This window comes from Coloeus monedula (assembly GCF_965178545.1).
Source record: "Coloeus monedula genome assembly, chromosome: 2".
NCBI lineage: Eukaryota > Metazoa > Chordata > Aves > Passeriformes > Corvidae > Coloeus > Coloeus monedula.
In genome coordinates this window covers 70457454-70475692 of record NC_138782.1, presented here as the reverse complement: position 1 = coordinate 70475692, position 18239 = coordinate 70457454, and the positions used below count along the sequence as shown (strand labels likewise).

General features: G+C 39.2%; 1 protein-coding gene across 1 annotated transcript in view; it reads left to right on the top strand.

Annotated features, from left to right (window-relative positions):
* Nucleotides 1-4998: 4998 nt before the first annotated feature.
* The window catches only part of RFX6 (regulatory factor X6), a gene marked incomplete at both ends in the record, with an annotated part of 33644 nt that continues 20403 nt past the window's right edge, over nt 4999-18239 (top strand). Inside the window, 6 exons of the mRNA XM_082303430.1 lie at nt 4999-5167; nt 5390-5546; nt 7146-7269; nt 8482-8543; nt 15227-15304; nt 17907-17934. Coding sequence (XP_082159556.1) covers nt 4999-5167; nt 5390-5546; nt 7146-7269; nt 8482-8543; nt 15227-15304; nt 17907-17934 — 618 coding nt within the window. The remainder of the gene's footprint in view (nt 5168-5389; nt 5547-7145; nt 7270-8481; nt 8544-15226; nt 15305-17906; nt 17935-18239) is intronic.

The window sequence follows — 18239 nt, the reverse complement described above, 5'->3', positions numbered from 1 at the left end:
TACAAAACAGAATGGGTTTTCATTTAAATATCATAGGAACAAGCAGTGAGTAAAATGTCCAAATGTAAAGAGACAGACAGGTCTGGCTTTATCAGCTGGAGACAGAGCAGGAAATACATTATTAAACATCACCATCTACTGGATGCCAGCAATTGTTCCTTACAAAGGAAACCAAGCTTCTACACTGAATTAACTTGTCAGACAAGCCACTGCTTTCACAGATCTGGTGCTGCTTGTAAAGTTATTGGCAGGGTGAGGTTTGTAGATCTTTTCCATTCCAAATTGGGAAAAGACTTTCAGCATTATGAAAATTCAGAAAGTACAGGGTGATATAATAAAAGCTATGATATTGCTAATAAGGCAGAATGAGAACTTACAAAAAGAAGGTGGGAATAGTCAGGCATGGGGGCAATAGCATCCTCCGGGTAATCAATTTATTTTCTTGTAGTATTTTTGTGTAGATACACACACGTGTACCCCATGCAGTTGAAAGGCTGTCCTCCTGGGTAGTTTGTGCTGACTGCAGTTCCATAGTTTTGAATATTAACTTTTCACTCTGTTGGCTGCAGAGATAAGGTTCAACCATATTTGTGTGATTTTACAGCATCAGGACTGGCAGTGGGTTTCACAGAGCTTGCTGAGGTTGAAAGGCACCAGTGCAGGCACTCCCCTGCTATAGCTGCTGAGCTGGACTAGCTGGGCAATAAAAGATGCTCCTCAGCTTCCCCACTGAGAGCAGAAGTTCCCAGCCCCACATTTAAGGATGCCACTCTCCTTGCCTGGTGTCCTCCCTTCATTTTTACCTCTTTCTCTACCTCCTTCTTCTACAAGCACTAGAGAAGCCACAGCATGAAGTGGCAGCAGGGGATGATACAAGTATCCTCCTCTGCGGTAGAAGAGAAATCCAATGGAAAAGTGCTAAAATTTGAGGCCCCTACTCTTTTTTTCCCTCTGCTTTCTCTAAGGTTTCACTTGGTTGCATTCACAGAACTGGTGACTCAAGACACCAGACATAAGCAAATTCTTTAGAGAAATTAGTTAGCAAAAATTGCTGAAATATAAGAACCTTGAGAAGAGCTCAGAAAAAAACTGCGAGGGCAAAGAATTTTTCCTTATCACTGAGTGATGTTCTCAATCCATCATTACAGTTAATTTATCAAAAGGTATGGTTCAATAATTATTAGAAACAATAAAACTAAGATGTTCTGAATGATGTCCTCAAGCCATCATTACAGTTAATTCATCAAAAGGAATGATTCAATAATTATTGAAAACAATAAAGCTAAGATTCTGGAGGATGATTCAATGCTTTGGCTCTTTAATAGAGAGATGCTTATCTAAAGAAATTTTTGTGATAAAAAATCTATTCCTCAATAAATGCTTTCAAAAGTTGTTGCCACTGACAGCGCCAAATGCAGGAATTCGATTAGTGATTTTTTTTTTAATTTTCAAGACAAAAATACCCTCAAAAAGTAAACACCGAGATGTGGAAAGGACCAAAATAAATGGGAAAGCTATCTTGTTTGAATTGGTGGTGGTTAGAACTGTGTTTTGCAATGGATCACAGAAAAACAGAAATGGAGTTTCAGGAAGAGCTAAATAGATTCATGCTATGTCAAAGCAGAGAGAATGACAAACACTGACAGTAATGTCAAATAACTTTATTATATCCTTCTGGAATACTGGTATGTACCACACCATATGGTTATTGTACTATCAGCATATTTGGAAAAAAATAGGTGTTAGAGTCTACCAAATAGTCCTGGCATCAACATTGTATCAGGGCTTCTGTGTAGTTCATTTGTCTGGGGAGGATATGAGGTGAAACAGTTTCCAACGCTTAAGTAAACATCATGCAGGATTACACAGGAACAGATCAATAACAAATTGTATTTCTATTGAGGCATTTATCTTCCAAACATTTTGCAGTTCAAAACAGAGAACCCTTCAGGTAGACAGTTGTTAATGGCAAGTCACACTGATATGAATAAAGTTGAAAAACATTTTGTTTTCATGTGCTGTGTTGGCAACAAGAAAAAGGAACACTGCACCAAGATGAAATGGTGCAATACCTGAGTGCTGATACAAAAGATATTTCACATGTAAGTTATAGAAACAAATAATTCTGTTGTCCTCCAGAGCACATGTGTGGGATTATTTACTCCAGGCTATATAACAGACTCTGTTGAGTTTTTGTGGGATTACATCATTACAAAATTGACCTAAAACAAGGCTTCCTAGGCTCTCAGTACAGACCAGGAAGGGAAACATTTATGAGAAGATGATCTGTTTTGCTGGGTAATCTGCCTGGTATGAATTACCCCTGGGAGATACCTTTTCTTCTCCACTGACTCTAAAGGGAGACTGAGGTGAACAGATTAGACTAAGAAAACTAACTGAGACAAAGCCAGGCAAGAGGTGTCGCATGCTTCAAGTACAAATTATAGAACCATAGGTAAGTTTGGGTTGGAAGAGACCTTTGAAGTTCATGTATTTCAATCCTCCTGCAATGTGCAGGAACATCTTCAACTACATCAGGTTGCACAGAGCCCCATCCCATCCAGCCTTACTTTGAATGTTTTCAGGGACAACGCATACACCCATCTTGGCATTTATCTACGTGTGTGTACATATATATATGTATAGGTCTTTGTGTGTGCACAATTTTTGAATAGGGAAATTCTACAAAACCAAGTACACGTGGATATATGTTTTAACAGTTCTACTTCATAATTAGATTTTGTTCAGTAATGAGCAATATGGTTAGGACCACAATTCTCAATGGACACACCACAGAACAATAATAAAAATTTCTAGGCTCTAGAGGTGCTGTAATGTCCATGGTACTTGTGGTTCCAGCTAGCCCGATTCTATACCTGCCCCATCCTCTCTGTGTCCCAAAGACTGAAATCATACATTCAGGTGGACTGTTGACTCCAGCAAGAGGGAGCTTAAATGGGGGGAAGGATTGTCCACCTACCAAAGCTTTTGGCGTCTCTCCTTTGCTTCAGCATAATTACTAATGGTTGTTGCACCAGGGTGGAAACTAACCGGTCCCTGGGCTGGACCCCTTACTCCATTAATCCCTGTGTTGATGATGGATAGAATTCATTAGTGTCACTGACGATATTCTGGCATCATAGCAAACCAGAAGCCTGCCCTTTAAGAACAAATAGCTACATTTAGCTCCATAATAACAAAAAGATCCACGTCCACTGTCACATTGGATTTTGCTCACAAAAGATTCAACGCAACAATTAGCAGCTGTGTGGTTTCACTATACCATGGAAATACTGGTCGTGGTGGACCAACTTGTGAAGTGCTCAGGCCAGCCAAAAGTCAGAGGGTCAAATGCAATTCTACCACAACTTCAAAACAAAGCCAATTGGACCCAGAAGCTAAACTGTCTCAGTGAGTTTCACTAAGAACTGACACGGGCATGTGAGGTCAAAGCCATACATAGCATCACTTAATGAACTAAGAAGGGAACATGGAAACAGTGAAGAAATGTTTGAATGGAGTAACTGGTAAGGAAAGAAATATATTTTACACAGTGCAGGGAAGAGGTGTAAGCAAAACAGCAGAAAGTTCAGGTTAAATGCCATTTTTGATTCTGGGACCCTCTCACAGGTCTGTCTGCCTCATGTCTGAAGTCCATCATTTATACTTATGATGAGGTTTTCGGCCTTTTGGCAGATATAGGCACATCTGGGGTTTTGTTAAATATGGATTTGATAGATGATAGCTGGTCTGACAATGCATCTGTGCAGGAGTGGAAGGGGTCACATTCTGCTGCCTTGTAGCACTGGTGGGATCAATGACTTGAGCTGCAACAGAAGACTGGAAGAGAGTAGAAGAGCAGAAGAAAAACAGCTAGCTGTTCACAAACTTTATGTTTGTGACAGTCCAGCACTATTTGATGGCTGGAAAAATGCTTCACAATTCAATATAACATTTCAGGGCTGCTTGCTACCACAAGTCATACTACAATTTCCCAGTCCTTATCTGGAAGAGCAGAACACCTAAGATTTTGCTTTAATGAGAATATATTAAAACAGTGGATGTTGCAGTGATCAGACTAAATTTTCATCCTAGTGACAATTTTGTTCCCTGGAAAAAGCTGGGACCATCTTCTGTGATTCTTTCCTGCCATCTCTCAGTTAGCATGCTGAAAAGGAGCAAAGCAAAGACACGTCCGCCAGACGAATGTATAAAATGAAGATGTTTTGTTCCATCACCCACAAAATTACACTAGGAATTAAGGGAATACGGCCAGTGACAGCCAGTGCCCAGAAGGGTCCCACGTCTGCGGCTGTCAGGAGGCAGCTGCGAAGCGCAGGGCGCCCGTCAGTCAGCCCTCGGCCTTTCCCGGAGCGCGGAACGAGGAGAGCCTCCGCGGCCGCCTTCTGCCCTGAAGGGACGCGGGGACCCCGCGGCCGCCCCTTGCCTTGGCCGCGGCGGGCCAGGAGCTGCTCCCTGACACCAGCCGGAGCTACCGCCGGCGGGAGTTAATCATTAAATCCCCGGCAGATCCGCTCCTGGCCGGCTCCCCTGAACCTCCTCGGCCTTCAGCCGTGCCCTGTCCCCTTCTGGCCTGACCGAGCACCGCGGCGGCAGGGGAAGCGCAGGCACGGACGGAGAGACCTCCCCGCCGCCGCCCGACAGCCGCCTCCGGGCCGCCGTGCGAGGCGGAGCCCCCTGGGCGGGGGGGACAGCCCTGCCCGCAGGGGAGCCATGCAGCCGCCCTGGACGGCGCCGTAGGGCACACCTGTCCCCCGCTGCCGCCCCCGCATCGCCTCTCCTCCCCTTCACAGCGGCGCTTGGCCGACACCATCTCCGGCCGCTGTGGCAGAGCCCCGGCCCACTTCTCAGCCGGCGCCCCCCGCGCCCTCAGGCCGCCGCCGCCGCGCCCGCCCCGTCCGCCCGCTCCCGTCCCCTCCCGCCGCCCATGGGCGCCGCCCGCGCCGCGCCGGGGCAGAGCCGGCGCCGCTGAGGAGCATGGCCAGGGGACCCGAGCAGGGGGACGCCTTCCTGCACCTCCCGGCCGCGCAGGCGGTGCCCGCCGAGGCGCAAGAGGAACGCTACGCGGGGCTGCTGGGGAGAGGCTTGCTGCCCTGCTCCCGGGAGGCGCTGCCCGAGCCGCCGCTGTCCGCCGGCATCAAGGCAGGTAAAGGCGGGAAGCCGGCAGCGTGCCCTGCTCAGCCCGCGGCGGGCAGGTGCGGGCAGCCGGGGCAGGCAGCGGGAGCCGCTGCTCGGGGTCCGGCGGGGACGCGGCTGCCGGGCCCGTCGCTCAACCCGCGGCGGGCAGGGCGGCAGGCGGGAGAAGCGGCGTGTTGCAGGACCATAACGATGCCCTTGGGTGTCTCTTCTTGTCCCCCGCGGCGCTCAGAAACACACTTCGGCAGCGAAGCCCTCTCCTCGGACGAAGAGGATGCGGATGCTGGCGACGGCGCGCTGATAGCCGCCGACCAAAGCCCGTCTTCGAAGAAGACCATCTCGCGGATCATGAAGGACAAGAAGAAGCAGACGCAGCTCACCCTGCAATGGTAGGGCTTCGGAGAGCCCCCGCTGCCCGCCCTGTGGGCTCCAGGCCTGAGCCAGCTTGTCCGTCACACTCAAAGGGACCTTTCTCTAATAGCTGAGCCGGCAAGGAGGACGACATCTCACAGTTGTTTTAGAAAGAATTTGTCATTTTTGGGGTTTTTCGTTAGTTGTTTTTTGGTTTTTTGTTTTTGTTTCGAGGGTTGGGGTTTTTTTTTTTATTTTGTTTGTTTTATGAGTCTTATCTACAAATAAGGACACCCATCCCCAAATTTCTGCGTTTTGAAATTATCAGAAGTTTGTCACTTAACAGAAGTCTCGGTCAGATTCTCACACTATGTGGCTATTAATGAAATGTATCATCAATATGTAGAAATGAAACATTTAAGAATTGCGTCTGTGAATGGCTGCTCCTTTTATTATTCTTTAAGGCTGTGACAGATTTTCACAGTCTTATAATACATTTCTTTTACATTGTGTTCTCCCACCTGCTGAGGCCCTAACTTTGGTTTATTTTATCTGGGGAAAAAAGTTAACCAATTAAGAGGTCAAATTCTGCAGACCTTAATTGATAAATGTTTCTATTAAAGTACACTTGAAATTAGGAAGGAGTGCTGTTGAATTAAATGGGAACTTAACTACCAAATGCAGACTGTCAATAGAGATTTTGGTTTTCCTTCTAACTGAAAAATTAGACTAATCCAAATTATTCAGTTTATTTTTCTAGTTTACATCTGAGTGTAAATAGTTAAGGATTTAAGTCTGGTGAGTCAGTGCAAAATTATTCAATATGCAGCGCTTACTACACAGTATTTTCTTACAGATTTGTGTAATTTGAGAAACAAATTTATTGCACTTCATCCCAGGAGTAGTGAACAATGTAAAATGATAAAGAAAAAAAACCAACAGGACAGCAGTGAAATACTCAGCTGTTACCAAGGGTTCTGTTCAAGTGAAGACAGTCAGGTTTTTGCTTCGGTGTTAAAAATTTTACTTTAATGACCATCACTCAGCACTTGTATTCTGTAAACTGATTGGGAAGCTACACAGAAATTCACCTCCTTCAAAAATCGCTCTTCTTTGTTTTTTCACTGTGGTTTGAAGCATTTGCAGGTCCAGAGTGGAAATTAAAAAGCAGAAGGAGGAAGAAAAGAGACATTAGCTCAGGTGTTGAGGATACAGTGGGACAGAAGATGCAAGTCCAAGTCCCTGTTCTTAAATCCTTCCAAAGGACTGACTTAAATCCAGGTCTTTCATAGTTTAGTTAGTGCGCTTATTTTTGGACTAATGCTGGCTCTTAGGTGATGATAATTTAGTTATTTAAGTAAAGCAAAAAAGTCCAGACATTGAAAAAGACTCATTAAGAAAAGGAATCTGGCTCCAGTTTTTCCATATTCTGCAGCTAGCCTAAGCACCAAGTGTGGAGTCAATCTGTAGTGTCTGTCATGTTCAGGAGAAACTCATCCGTGTGATCTGATGGAATTCTTCAGTGAAATAAATAAAAGAAGAAGAACTGAAAAAAAGAGCAGTACCAAAAACTGGAAAATGCAATCAGGAGAAATGGCATATTGCTTCTTACTCTGGCAGTTTCTTTCTCTACACAGGCTGGAAGAAAACTACATTGTATGTGAAGGAGTTTGTTTACCAAGATGCATCCTTTATGCACATTATTTAGACTTCTGCAGAAAAGAGAAGCTGGAACCTGCCTGTGCTGCAACTTTTGGGAAGGTAATAAGTAAATGCCTTCATCATTTCTTAGATCGATTGTTTGATAGAATCACAGTTTAGTCCACCTGTGTAAAAAAATCTTTTGAAATTCACGTTTTCTATTGCAAATGTACATGGAATCAGGCTAACTATAACTACACTGTCTCCTATGGGGGAATTTCTTAACATCACCTTTAGGAGATTGAAGCTGAAATTCCCTTTGATTTATTGTTGTTTTTATTTTTCTTTTCCTTTTTGTTGATGACATTAATAGGTTCTTTCCACAAAACCAGATCTGACATGGAAGACACTTATACTAAAGGCAATGTAAAGTGAGATGTGACACAAACAATACTAGAAGGGAAAAGAAATTAATAACACAAAGAGCTCCCGAATGAAAAATTGTCGATTCATTTTCTTTTCTGCCCTTCCCTACAATTAATCCTGAAGCAACTTAATGAAAGGAAGAATTGAACTCACCAAATTAAATCCTGAATATTTAGTGAAACAGGAAACCAAAAATGCATCAAGGATCATCTTTAAATTTTTAAACACTGCTGATTTAGTAATGGTTCATACATAGCAAAATGCATTAATTAAATAATAATAATGGATTTAAAATCTGGTTCATAAAATGTTTGTTTCCTATTTTATTCTAATTAAATTGGATACACCAAAAAAGTGGATATCTAATTTTCATATACAGTTTCAGTATAAATGAAAAAGACAATAGGTTCCATTTAAACATTGTTTTTACAGTGATCTGTCTTTTAGACATATCTATTAGATCTATCTCTATTACTGAATTAATTTTTTAGATCACACTTTCAAATAAAAAAAAAAATTTATCTCTTGTTGTTTTTGAAAACCGAATAGCTAGACGACAGAGTTTCCCCTGGTTTTGTTTAGATCTCTGAAGCAAGAGATACAGTTGTACTTTAGGAACTTGAAAATAATAGAATTCTGGTGAAGAAAACTAGATTTTAAAGTGTAAAAGTGGAAACAGAAAGGGAGAATAGGTGGGAAGGCTGGAGATACACAGCAGGATAGACAAGGATGGAAGAAAGCCTGCAGTGTGAAACATGACCTAATCATTTATGTTGTGCCATAAGTATCAAAAAGGTTTTTTACTGACCTATCTTAGACCATGTATTTACACTACAATTTTTCTATAAACAGATTGCTACGAAATTTTACCGGTGTTAGAAATTAATGCAGTTATTTTCTCTTTAGACCATTCGCCAGAAGTTCCCTCTCCTTACCACAAGGCGGCTTGGAACAAGGGGCCATTCAAAGTAAGGCACAATTACGTGTGTATCTGCTTATAGAGCTAATTTTAGGAATGATGAGTATTTCCATGTCTCCTTAATATGTGCTACCTGTCTGGGGGCTTTATTCGGATGATACTCTACAAGTGATAACTTTCATGTACATGATGAAACTGATGCTCATATTCAAGAGTTTAAGTTTGAAAACATTGCTGCAGGAATAATTTCTAAAATTAAACCGATAAAGCTTCTAAATCTTTGTCATTGCAGTTATAGACCTATGCATATGTTGCAATTATGTGTCAAAATATTAGATCTAAAAAGCATTTATAATACCTACATCTTTTTATAGCTGCCCATCTTTCTATAATTAGTGATTTTATTTCCCTTTTGCAAGCCTAACAACTTTCATTGTGTTCTCTACATAACAATATGGATTCACTTAAATACACCACCAAAAAAAGCATTGTTTTAAATTGGGAATAAGGTATACTTCTGCTCATTGTTGTAGGTATCTTAAAAAATTCTGAAAAGTACACAATTTATAGTGCAGTCATTTAATAAATAGTGTGTCCTATTAATTTGTATATTTGATCTGTGAAATATTAGGTTGTAGGAATAGATCATAGACAATTCTATATCACCTGGTGGTAAAATTTTTATTAGTTCTGGTTCTGGCCTTATGCTTTTGGCCATGAGTAATTTAATGTAAAACTGATATGAAGAGTGGTAACACACATATTCCCTCACATCCATTTTGCTAATGAATAAGATAGAAAACCGGAATAATGATAGTAACAGAAGAAACTCAAACATTCTCTTTTTTTTGGAAAACTCTAAATTTTGAGCTACTTAGCCTTGAAAGACAAAGTCACTCCTGTCTTTCAGTAGTTTATAAGCAAAACTCAAAACAAAAGGAGACTGAAAAGGAAAAAAAAACCCTACAAGATTCGTTTTCCTAAGTAATACTAGAAATGTCTGAAAGATAAACTTTTACACTCATAGTTTTGGGAGGTTGTTAAATGTTGTTATACTTGGTTTTCTTCCTGCCTTAGAAATACAAGAAATAGATAGTTGAGTCCACCTTAGTTTTGTTGAAGAATGAATGTTATTTGTGAATTTTAGGTTTTGTTGCAGAAAAAATGAAGTTGGGGAAGAATTTAAATTCCAAATTTTTGCCAAGACATTCTGTTTCTTAAGCATGTCTCAAGCATTTATTTTAAATAACCATTAATAAAAATAAAATCCAAAGGAAATATAGTCTTTATGGAATGTTATTCCTTTTTTTGTTTTTTTGGGGGTTTTTTGTTGGTTTCAACAGAGGATAGTTCTTCCATAGTGTCTATCACAGTCTTACAAATTTGTAATCCATTAATCCCTTTTAGGAGATAGTACTCAGTGTGCAATGTATAGAGGAAAACTGGAACTGAAGTTCATTTCTATTTTTGTAGGTGACCTATAGATGCTGGTTTTTGAGGAGAGCAATTATTGGAAAGGTTATTTATTAGGGAAAAGAAGGAATTTTTGTATTGTCTGCTGTGGTGAACTTAAGATGTGATTACAGGCATAAGATGATGTAGACATAGCTTTGCTGCTGGTGTTGTGTTTAATATTTTAAGAGATCTGGCATTCACAATTTGTGCAGGAATATTTGACAACCTCATAATTCATCAGTGCCTTGGTGAATTCCTAGTTGGGTTCATAACCCAACATATTTGGTGAACCATTTAGTTACAATGAACAAGATAATACAAGGGAGAAGTCTCCCACATGCTCATTATATATTTGTTCTGACATATCTAACAGATTCATAAATAGGATCCAATGAGGATCCAAACTTCCAAAACATATCATGTGTCTGCATGATTTAAACACAGTAAGTCAACCTTTATTAAGCAAATGAATATGTTTCAAATATGTATATATCTACAAAATTAATTGTGTTGGAACATGTGTGACTATATTCCCCTTTTCTCAACGACATTAAACAATATTAATATAGAAATAACTCATGCCCAACATTTCTTTGGCAGTTTCTATATCCCTACTGACCTTGTTGGTATTATGTGCCATATTTTCATATGGATTAACTGTTCTTGAACAATTTCCTCAAAGGAATAAGGTATCAGCAGCTTTTATTTGAACATCTGGCACTTGTTTCTCCATATTTTTTCATCAGTTTTCCTCAGAGGCTTTTTCTCTGCAATTCTCATTTCTGCTAAGATTCATATACCTTGATCTTGCTGTGCTAAAAAGGACCTCACAAAAGGCATAGATGACAATATTTCCAGTTCAGAGACCAAATTTAGCAGCAAGTAGTCATAGAGAAGTGTCAGTATAAATCACAGAATCATGGAATCATAGAGGAATAGAATGATAGAAGGGTTGGGGTCGGAAGGGACCTTAAAGATCATCTAGTTTCAACCCCTGTGCCACAGGCAGAGACATTTTCAACTAGGCCAGGTTGCTCAAAGCCCCATCCAGTCTGGCCTTGAACATTTTCAGGGATGGGACATCCACAGCTGCTCTGAGCCATCTGTGCCAGTGCCTCAACACCCCCGCAGTAAAGAATTTTTTTCCTAGTATCTAATCTAAATCTACCCTTTCTCAGTTTAATGATCTCTGATAATCTATTCTTCTGTCTCTGGTGTTGCGGGCCCCTCAGAACTACAGACTCACTGAGGAGCAGTTGAATTTCTGATTTCACCAGGTAGCAGTTAGTCACACAAATGTCATTTACAGAACTGTTTCCATTAAATTAATAAGAAAGTTCAAGGACTGTAATTAGTTTCAGTAAATTACTAGTTATGCTTTTTTTATGTCAGCATGGACCTTAAATGTTACAAGCTGTTTCTGGGTTACTGGAACTACTAAGAGAGCTCTTACTAGCAATTAAATCATATTTTTTAAAGCATGATAGTGTAGTGACATTGTATTATTTTTATTGCTGCTATCATTATTACAATATAGTGCTAGTAGGAGCAGTATTAGTACTAACTATTCCTGACAGTGATGTTTTATATGGCAATATTGCCTAGGAGCTCTCATCACTGTCCAGGACTTTACTGAGTCAGATGCTGCAAAAGCATGAAAAGGAAGAAGACAATTCTTCTCCAATGGAATAATTGTTCTTATATTGTAGAGAAAAGTTAATGCCCTGGGATAAAAGTGCCTTCCTGGACACTGCAAGCATGCACAGCAATCTATTGGTAGAGCCTGGCCGTGATCAGAAGAAAGCAAAGAAAATAATTTCCTTTTTCCATCATCTTCAAGGTGATGGAAATTGTTTTTCTCCCGCACTGATTCAAGCTCTTTCTAACATCCACATGAGCACAAATTGGATTTAAGGAAAAGCTCCTGCACTAACATATGGAATACAGTTGCTGTTCGAAGGTGTGTGATACACAAATGTTAGTTCCTCCTCTGTTCCCAAACAGCATCTGTCATCTTTAGTTCTGGGCAAAGGACAAACTTAAAACTGAGTCTAATGATTCCTAGAATTCAAGTCAGAATCTTTCTTTCTCTGTGTTTACATCCAACAGCCCGTTTATACAAAAGTGTCAATACTAAAACTCCTGCAAACATTTGACCAAGAAGGTCCAACACATTGGACACAATTTTGTAAACAAAATACATTAATCTCTCATGCCCATGCTAATCACTCTACATAGCTGAAAGTAAGGGAAATTTTCTATATTACTGCGAGTGAAAGAAGATGCAGCACCAGAAATACTGCAAACTGCTGTCTTAGATTAGCATTTCGTAAGCAACAGTTCTCTGTTCTGAATCCACCTTTTTGATTGGTAATGTTGAACATACTGTGGTCAGTACTAGAACTCAGGTGTAACTTTCACAGTACACGAACCACCTGAAGCAGCTATTTGGGAAAACATTCAAACTGCTCAGTCCATACACATGGAAGACTGTTTGAGCTCAAGTTGCAATTTAATTTCTTTGTAGACTTTGATCAATGATGAATCTTAGCTTTTATCCATCATGTCTGAAAACTATTATCTTATTTATTAGGAGTGATTTAGTGGGTTAATAAAACTGATATGGCAGCTGGCCCTGTGATAAGAAGTTATTGCAAGTCCCTGAACAGCTTAAGCCTGTCATTTCCTTATCAGCTATCATTTGTGTCAGTGTATGCTAAAATCAGAGCTACAAGTTGTGTAGGAACATATGTTACAAGAAACCACTGAAATTAAAAGAGAAAATTAGTTCAGCTTGTTTTATAAAATGTTTGTTTCAAAAATTGAGAATAAATTCCTTGTAGTGACTGATTACCTTTTATTAATTGCACAATAGGAATAATAGATAGTAAAATACATACTGTACATACACATAAAAATATGCATGTAAAGAGACACAAGGAAGGCATTTGAAGATGTAGGTTAAAGACGTTATCAATGTGTCTGGGATGGGTTTCAACAGGGAGCCTAAAATAAGCTATTCAACTAAGGACTTTGGCTAATAAGAGAATAATAATCTTCATACCTTATTACTCTATGGAATATACTAGACAGATCTTGAAAAGTAAGATTACATTATTTTTAATTGTTTCTGTGTCGTGAATGGAAAGCTGTATTTTTTAGCACTAAAAATTCAGCTATACATTACTGAAGAAAAACAGAATGATACCAGCTGTGCCTTTAATACACACAGAATATGTACTGAAAAATATCTATTCTCTACATAACAAGATGTCTCAGTGATAAATTCTGATATCTTGGGGCATTCCAGCAGGAGCAAGTATACTGTCTACCACTGGATCTGAATCATACAACAGTTCCTGTTCCTAGCCCAAATGTATGAATGTTGAATTAGATGTTGAATAATCTAGATATTGAATCCTAACTTTGTAAAGCAATAATGCTTTTTCTTGCCTCTGGTCCAGTCCAACCTTAGCAAGAGGGGATGCCAAATTTATGGTGAAAGTGTAAAAGTATTTTTCTTAGAATTAAAAAATCGCATGCGATTGAAGCTGGGAGATTTAAATTGTTGGAATGAGATGTGGGCAAGTGCTTGCTTACATGGCCAATGACAAATGTGCCAATAACATTGTTAAAGAAGCAGTCACAGCTCTATTATGTTTTACATCCTGTTCAGTGGACTCCCTTTGCAATGTAAAGACTAAGTAAATGCTGTTATTTCAAAGAATCCATACATGTATATTTTCAATACCTCTTGTATCACAGTAAGGAAAGAGGGGAGAAAATTTTGGCTTTCCTAGGGGTTGGCAAGTGCCACAGTGACCTAGCAGTGTTACGTAGACTCATCAGTTTCAGGAAAGCAGTAAAAGTGATGGTGCCACTTTCTGTCGCATTTTTTTGCTGTAAAATCCTGAAGGCACACAAAAGACTGTCCAGAAACAGAAAAACCATTTCAGCTGAGATTGTCAAAGCTACCTAGGCTAGGCAAATATATCATCCAAATGAACATTTTCTTAGGCATAATTTGTATCTAATGCCTTTAACCAGCTTTGTAAATATAAAGCACGTGAGGGTTTTGTTCTTACCTGTGACAGTTCCATACAAGAATAAACAAAATATTGTGATTTTTTTTTTTAATGGTCATTACCAGGATCAGCAGAGATGAGATGAGATTAACACTTTTGTTGATGTGTTCTATGAACTATTTGCTGGGGCTTTGTGTCTCAAGAATGCGTTTCTTCAAGCTTTTGGGGAGTATCAGTGAAATCAATAGTGTGTTGCAAAGTGCTACTTTGAAGTAGCTCAGTTAAACCAGCTGCCATGGTATTTTCAAACTAATTTTAGTAAAAAACAGATTAACCTTCGTATTCTATCCATAACAGTCTTAGACAAATTTTATTTAACACAATCAGTTTTTAAATCTGTTGAGTGGAATTTATAAGACAGGGCCTATTACCTTTGATAGATGAACTCAAGCAAACTTTGCTATGACCAGTAAGGAAAGAGCTGCTCCCAGCTTGCTCTCCTGCCCTTCTCTCAGAGGTCACTTATTTTGTAGCAAAATTAGTGGAAAGCAGTAAGTAGCTACTTCACAGCCAGTTTTCTTAGCACCAACCCATCCTCTTTAGCATCTTTGGTGTCTTTGGTTAAAGTGTTGGGTGTGAGCACTGCAAAGGCCAAGCAATCTTTCCTTTTTCAAGCTCTATTTGGGAGGAGTAATCTCCAGGAGAGCAACAGGGGAGACAAATGTGGATGAGATGTGTGTAAATGGCTTAATAATTTAGCGTTAGTCAGCCTACAACCTGACAGAAGAATGAATGAATGAATGACATATTATCATTATTAGTCATAGGAGACAGAACACTAAGTTATAAGGTGCATTGGCAAGCTATTTTCAACTGAGAATGGCTCTGAGGGACCATCTAAATGTAATAGTGGCAAGCAAGATAAAATGAATCTGGTGGATCAAACCCTTTCAAACAAATGAAGTAAAATGAAACAGAATGCATATTAGGGAAAAGAGAAGTAATATGTTTCTGGATTTTCTTTTCCAGCTACATTCTTGTAAGAGAGAAAGTATTCTAAGTTTAACCCTTGAATTTTGGATCAAATCATGACAATACTCTTTTCTATGACACCAGATTTTGTTCCGTGTCAGTGAAAGGAATAATTAGACACTGTATAGAAAAGTTTTCAGAAAGCATTTAAAATCAATTTGACAGCTTTGTTTACTTCACGTGTCACTCATAAACACTCCTCTTTTTTTTTTTTCCGCAGGTATCACTATTATGGAATTGGCATTAAAGAAAGCAGTGCATATTACCACTCTGTGTATTCTGGAAAGGGCTTAACCAGGTAAAATAACATAACTTTTGAGACTTTAGCAGTGAAAGTCTAACTATAACCTTCCTTTGGGAAGATATTTGTAAGACTCTAATTTTTGGTTCTACAAGAACTAGTATTGTTGCTTATCTCAGTGTTTTAAGAGGTTGATCTATATATTTTGCTAGTGTCTTCCAGTTTGACCTCATCACAGTCAGTGTAGAGCTGCATCAACTTTTAACAGCAGACCATTTGTTCAAGTTTGTATGAGGGAGCAAAATCCCATTTCCAGAACACTTGTCTAATTTTGTTTGCTTGTGTGTCACCCTGTGAGTTTTTTCCCCAGGACAGCTTTCCATTATGAAACGTCTGGAGAATGGTGTGAAGCTGGCACCTGTGGGGCAGGAGGGAGCGGTCAGTGTAGATTAATATTTACAGGTCCTTTGACTGGCTAATATCAGTTTAAACCTAACCCAGGAAGCTCTAATTATATTTATTTAAGGGACAGCTAGCAGGATCAATATGTTACGATAGCTGCCTGTTGGTTTGCCGAAGATTAATAGTTCGTAAAGCAAATGTCTCTGTTCACATATGGCTTGAATGACGGCTTTCATTGTCTGTGGCAGTATACCTGGATAAGTAGGACTCTGAGAAAAGAAAGGAATAAATGAGTTTATAATCACAGATAGAAAATTTGACTGGTGACAGATTTCGGTTATATCCAAAGAGACCTTTTCCAAACAATAGGACAAGTGTAAAAATTGAGGGTAATGCTGCCAATGATGCTTAAAAAGAGAGAGTTCTCTCCACAGCAATACTTAGGGTGTAATAGATTGGAATATTCTATTTCTTTGTCTGGTATTTATCCGGAGCTGTGGAGGTGTTGCTGGTACCCAGTGTATTTTTCTTTCATAATACAGAACTACCTTGAACAAATTGTTCATTTTGTTGACTAAAAGACAGTTGTTTTCATATAAGGGAATATAATAATTCTTACTCCTCAGCTTTATGTCAGGCAGTCACAGTGTAGCAGCAATGAGTGCAAAGAAAGTGGAGGTTCTGCAAAGTTCCCTGCAGCTGGATTTCTGACAGCATACACTCACGTAAAGATGGCACAGATACTCTCTAAGATTTTCAGGGCTACTGACTAGATTCACTAATTAGGAACCTTTTCTCTGTGTTAGGACCTGTGCTGTCCTGTATGAGATGTTGAATTTTCAGGGTCCAGCAGTTCAATTGCCTCCCTAGCTGAATTAAAACAGAAGCTCAGATACTCATTTTGCACAGCCTGGCCTGTCATGGTGATTAGATTTTTCTGTGTGAAGAGAATGATGCAGTAGCCTGGGGTTAAGAATAAGCTTCTGGATAAGGAAAGAATCAGGCAGTGTAGGGATTCAAAAATGAATCTCCCAGTTCCTGGCTGCTGCTTATAGTGATCCATGGAATCTGTCCTTATGTTTCTTCTAGTAGGTGAGGCTCTGGAAGAGCAGTGCTAGCAGATGCTGCCTCACATTCTTGCTGTACATTCCATGTACATTTTGCTGAACATGTGGAAATCCAGAGTCCAAAACAAATACATCTAGCCTTGAAGTTAATTAGATCCACGTTGTAATCAGCTGAGTGATGCCTTCATCTATCAACAGGCAAGGGAACTGGCTAGGTAACATATGCTGGGTTATCATGTGATGGGAACTGTCAGGCACCTGTGCCAGGCCTGGGCAGGAGGAATTCCACAACTGCTCAGCCTCTGGACTTCTGAGAGCATCTCAGAGAGAAGGAAACAGCCAGAGAGCATCTCAACAGCAGGAAACCATGATATTGCCACTAATAATTATGAGACTTCATATTGCACACAGTATCTTATCAGTTGGCAGCTAGTGGTACAGGAAATAACAATAGTCAAACAACATTTATCATTATACTGATCCATTAGAATCGCTATTATTACACATTCTCTACGTTAATAGTTACAATTTAAAATGTTCTTTCTTATTTCTGCACTGAAGGTTGTCTGATAGTCCAATGGCTTCACTGGGAATCTCTCAATTGAACTCTTAATAGGTCATTCACTGTACTGCAACACATTTTTGCCAGTTAAGGAATCTTTTATCTCAGAAATATATTTCATTGCATCAAACTAGTACTGTAGTGAAAAAGAATGGGAAATCACTATGATTTCTTAATTTTTCCTAGAAATGTAAGTTTTATATATATATATATATATATATATATATATATATATATATACTTTTTCTACTCTGAATTTACTATCTCTATCAAAAACTAGGTGTTTCCTTATAAAGATGTTATGGACTTGCACCTATGCTACCCTTTTGCTATATGTGAAGTGGCAAAGATCCAACCAAAAACCTGAAACTGGATTTTATACTTTACTGTTTAGTCAGTGGTCTTTATCTTCATGTTTTATAAGACATCAGTAGGTTTTCTGTTATCCCCAGGTATCTGAAAATCAGTGGAAGTTAAGAAAAAAAACCATTAAAACCCTATTAAAACCTGTAATTGCATTTGGAAAAATGTGATCATTTTTCTAATAGATCAGACATGTATATAGATATATAATCTCTACAAATACTCTGCTTAGGAAAAAAATAATCAAATGTGTTCACTTTCAAAGGTTCTCTGGAAGCAAGCTAAAGAATGAGGTAAGTGCTGTAGTCTGTTTCCTTTTACTTCTGTTACAGTCCAAATATTATGTGACCTGTGGTTTCCTTCACATTAATTTCTTTGAAAATTGGAACATTATTTTTCATTATATGTTTGAGTGCATAACCTTTTTTAACAAAGCTGAGTATTTGCTCCTCTAAATATTCAAAGAAAAATAAGATTCAAAAACACCTTCTAGGGTTCCCATTGCAATCCAGTTACCCATCACCATATTTAAGCAAAGGATCGAGCTCTAGCTTTATTCTTTTTTACATGTTACTTTTGCAGGAGAGCTTTTTCAGAA